Source organism: Triticum urartu, chromosome 7A, assembly GCF_056163025.1.
Source record: "Triticum urartu cultivar PI428250 chromosome 7A, HENAU_Tu73, whole genome shotgun sequence".
NCBI classification, from domain to species: domain Eukaryota; kingdom Viridiplantae; phylum Streptophyta; class Magnoliopsida; order Poales; family Poaceae; genus Triticum; species Triticum urartu.
Genome location: NC_141879.1, coordinates 751,665,564 through 751,670,342, shown reverse-complemented (window position 1 = coordinate 751,670,342; position 4,779 = coordinate 751,665,564). Strand labels below are relative to the sequence as shown.

Genomic DNA, 4,779 nt, shown 5'->3' with positions numbered 1-4,779 from the left:
GGCTGGAACATAGTAATAGATATTAATCTCTATAATAAATCCTAAATAAAAATATAGAGGTAGGACGTCGACGAGAAGCACGTTAACTGTTACTCCATTTTTGACACACATCATCACCACATCCTTTGCCAATCGCTTAGGCCTCTATATTCCGTGTATAGAGTTGCAAATATGAGCACCTGATATTCAGTTCCCAAGAATTACACTATGAATTAGCAAGGAATACATCAAGCCCATGTATGACACTCATACTGGGGCTGGAATTTGCAGACTTCTTCTTTTCTGCCAAATACTTCTTGCAGTTCCTCTTCCAGTGACCTTTCTCCTTACAAAAGAAGCACTCGGCATCCGCAGTGGCGCCAATCTTCTTAGACTTTCCAGGTGTACCAGCCTTATTGGGCCCCTTGGACTTGCCTGTTTTCTTTGACTTGCCCTTCTTCTTAAAGTTGGTTGTTTTATTCACCATCGTTGCTTGATTGACGTCCTTCTGGATTCCATTTTCAAGGGTCTTAAGCGTAATAAAAAATTCACCCAATGTATCTTTTCTTAAAGAAGATGAATCGGGAACAGCATCACTGTCCAACTCATGGGGGATTGGAAAACCTAGTGCATGCATCCTTTGTGTGTACCCATGGTGCGACATGGAGTGTTGTGGGAAGTAGGGTTGATGGTGCGACATGTAATGCTGGTTCTGAAGTACATGGTCGATGCCCATCGTGTGTTGCCTCAAAACACCAGGAAAGAACTCTTGGCCGAAGTACGGCGTGTATGGCTGCTGGACCATCATAGGAACATTGTTGCTCATCGGCATGGCAGGAAACTCGTGTTGGTACGCCATGTATGGTTGTTGTCGCCCGAGCGCAGGAATGATCACATCAGGCGGGAGTGCCCTCATGTATGGCTGCTGAAGCATAGGGTTGCCGGCGCACGGGGCGTGAACCCGCGTCGGAATCCGAAACTCTTGATCAAGAGTTCCTCCCGCCCTGTGGCATGGCGCTGCCACAAAGCCAATGCCTGTGTCTAGACGTGGGAGGCTCACCTTCTTCCTCATGTCCTCTCTATCTTTCTGCATGTTATCTTCCTTCATTTCTTCAACTGAGGACTCGTCTTCATCATCCCTAACCATCTCCTGGTCCTCCTGGATGAACTCGTCGTGGGGAGTTGAGAGAGGGGCGACGGGGTGGGGCCGCTGCTGCATCTGGCGGAACCGGAGGGAAAGGGAGGAGTGAAGAGAGGAGACGTAGGCATCAATGTCGTGCCAGGTGAATGGGAGCTGGACATGGGGCGGCGCGCATGCGACGAGGCGGTGGAAGGATTCCCGCAGCCGCTGCTTCTTGCCGGGGAGCGCCGCAATGGCGGCCTCCAGATCAGCAGTCGCCATCGGCCTGGCCTGGTCGGTCTGTGACATGGCCGCCGTGGGAGGTGGTAGAGACTGCCGTTCCTGAGCGGCGGCCCTGGCAGGAAAAAACAGCAGATCCGAACGAACGGCTTCGTTGTGGACTGAGTTCGACAAAGGGGACACGTATATAAAGACAAGAGGATAATACAGCAATACGAACCGGTGACGTATCTGAGTCTGTATCGGGCATGCCTCACCTAATCGTGGGTTCCTATTGTTATCGGAGTCCGTACTGTTTCCAAATCTCAGTAGATCACGTTCCTACGAGATTGCCTCGAGATCTACGGGCCTAATCCAAGTGCCCTACTCTCGTTACACGACTACCACCACACGATGGACATGCAGGATCATGAGCTACTACTACCTATTGCCCTACTCTCCTTGGACGACTACTACCACCACATGAGCTACTCCAGGGAAGATAACGAGTCGTCAGTCCTCAGTTGGCTTCATCGTCATGGAGAAGCAGCACTGCGTATGCGGCCGACAGCCTGCCGAACACCACCGACATCAAGACCGCAAGAAGCTGGACAGGGTAGTGTTGGACCCGTTTTTTTGGCAATTTTTATGAAAATATGGCATCAATACGCACGTACAAGCGTGTATGTGGAAGAGACAGAGATGTTGATTTTCTTTGAAAAATATGTTAACCAGCCCGTGGAGTGCATAATTTATCGTAATCAATAACGCCCGAACGTCAGATTTTTAGATGCTCAGCCCGAACGCTGTTTCTACCGTACAATTTTGTGGCACGAATCACGGAACAAGCCACCTGCCACGTCACTTTTTTTTCGTTTGGAAAGAACACCCGTCGTCGCGAACACCCTGGCTTCTCTTATCCTTTACCCCTTTCCCCAACAAATCTCTCAGTCTATCTACTCCATCCACCACTCTGCCGCTCACTTTTCTCCCTCCATCTCGAGCTGCCTCGGTGGCGTATTCAGAGACTACGGCGGAGGAGCTCGTGCAGGTGGTTGTGCCGGCGACGTACTCGGAAGCCGCGGCGGACTGGCGGAGGAGCTGCTCCTGGAGCTTGAGCGCGGCTCCGGCGAGGGTCGCAGAGGCCGTGGTGGAGGTCATGGCGTCTGGGGCGGCGAGGGTCGCGGAGCCGAGGAAGCCGGAGGCGACATCGTCGCGCCGACATGGGGCGACCACGCCGCCACGTTCCTCATACTGGAGACGATGGAAACCACACCGCCGTGTTCGTCATGCTGTTGGTCGCCAATGCAACGGCACCTGCTGCTCCCTCCCTACATAAAACACCTACTGACTGAATTTTCTGCAGATGTTCAGTTTTTTTGTTGTCCGGTTGAACTAGCTTTGTTTAAGTTGCCATCATGTAGTTGATGGAGGAGAGACCATTGCAAACTACATGATGCTTGATGCAGAAATTTTAGTTTAAGTTGCAGTTACGAATTTTATTTTAAGTTGCCATGGCAAATTTATTGTAAATAGCATGGTAAATTTAATTTAAACATTATGGCAAATTTTATATTTCTAGAACATAGAAAATTTTACTATGTAGCATCTTGATACTTGTGAAGCCATGCCAATTTTTAATTTATTTCGATGGGAGAAGTACTACATTTTCTATAACACATGGCAACTTTTGTAAAATTGGTGGTCTGATCACATAGCAAATTTGAGAGGGAATTATGTTGTTTAGATTTTTCCGTGGAAAATTTTCCATTCTTTTGTAGGGAATAAACACATTTACTTTTTTTTGTTATTTGTTGTCATTTTCTCAAAAGTTGGCATGTCTCACGATTTTCCATCTCTCAAAATTTGCCATGGCAAAATTCTTTAATTAAGATGTTCAAAAACATGGTAAGCTTGCCATGGCAAGTTAAGATGTTAAAAACATGGCAAACTTGCCATGAGTAATTTCTAAAAAATTTCCATGTCTCAACATTTTTCCATCTCTCAAAAATTTCCATGGCAAGTTTCTTTAATTACGAAGTTCAGAAACATGGCAAACTTGCCATGGCAAGTTAAGATGTTAAAAACATGGCAAACTTGCCATGAAAAATTTCTCAAAACTTGCCATGTCTCAACCTTTTTCCATCTATCAAAATTTGCCATGGCAATTTTCTGTAATTAAGATGTTCAAAAAATGGCAAACTTGCCATGGCAACTTAAGATGTTAAAAAACATTTTCACCGCATTGTTGACATGATGGCAAGTTTCGTATTGTAAACTTCTTCTTTTGTTTCCCATCTTGTATCTATATGTATGTAAACTTCACGGCAACTTTTTCATAGTGTAAACTTCATAGTGATGGCATTTTTTGTAGTATAAAGAAGCAGATTGCCATCCCCCTCCTGTTTCATATACTCATGGCATTGTACCTTTAACAGGGTTGTCAATTTTCTGAAATCCCACACAGCATCTACATCAATCCCTTTTGATACATTAGCTTCCTCTCATGAAAAGTTTCAAAAAACAGATAAGGAAGTGTCGTCAGTAGCAACAATTAGATGGTAAGAACAACATGGGAAGGCAAGAATTCACAATTCATCAAACTACCACACAAATTTTTCTTGTTCTTGCCATCCAAATAAATCTGAGCATGGCAAGATCAGCACAAATCTCATGGCAGATCTGAGGATAGCAGGATCAGCACAAAACTCATGGCAAGAGCTGAAAAAACAAAATTCATGGGAAGAACAGGTTCTTTTTTCATGCTGCTAAGTTGCCATGCGTGGTACTTTCAGTGTAGGGTTCATAGCTTCTGTAAGGTCCCTCAGATCCTGCCTTGGCAACAATGGCTAGATCAGAGAGGGGGGAAATAAGAGGAGGAGAGGGGGGGGGGGGGGGGGGTGAGGAGGTGGTGTGGGGCACACAAAAATTCACCTGATTTCACTTCAAGTAGCTCAGCTTCTGTAGGGTTCCTCCGATCTTGCCATGGCAAATTCCATGAATAAGGGTATGGAGGGGGAGGGGAACTATGGTGGGGATCGGGGGTGGAGGTGGGAGACGCAGGGTGTTTTTGGATCGGGGGTCAAGGGGAGAAGCCGTGTGGACCAAGAGGGGGGGTTTCGCCACGTGGTAGTTCGGGGGTTAAGAATCCTGTCCAAACATTTTTGTTCGGCTCGAGGGAGTCCCACTCCGAACATGGTCGTTCGGACCAGTGCCCTGTGGTACCGAACGTGCGCGCATTATCCGGGTCCTAATTTATGCCTACCTGTATGTTGATCTAATCAACTTGATTAGCTAGCTATGCATGCATGAGCCATGCATGGCTCACATGCGTTATGAAGAATGAAGAATATTATGTGTGTATCCATGTGGTACTTCCTAGTATATACGTACATAGCTAGTTAAATGGCCAAGTTGTACAGCAAGCAAATGAGCACATATTGGGCATGGCCGATCGATCA

At 46.6% G+C, this 4,779-nt stretch overlaps 1 protein-coding gene across 1 annotated transcript; it reads right to left on the bottom strand.

Moving 5' to 3' along the window:
• Nucleotides 1–205: 205 nt before the first annotated feature.
• Nucleotides 206–1,408, bottom strand: LOC147962817 (uncharacterized). The gene has a single exon (XM_087532614.1). It carries the CDS (start codon nucleotides 1,406–1,408, stop codon nucleotides 206–208), a length of 1,203 nt encoding a protein of 400 aa, XP_087388740.1.
• Nucleotides 1,409–4,779: the final 3,371 nt, after the last annotated feature.

What these genes read in the sequence shown, in the direction of transcription:
- LOC147962817 (XM_087532614.1), bottom strand. Translation starts at nt 1,408, where the DNA reads ATGTCACAGACCGACCAGGCCAGGCCGATGGCGACTGCTGATCTGGAG.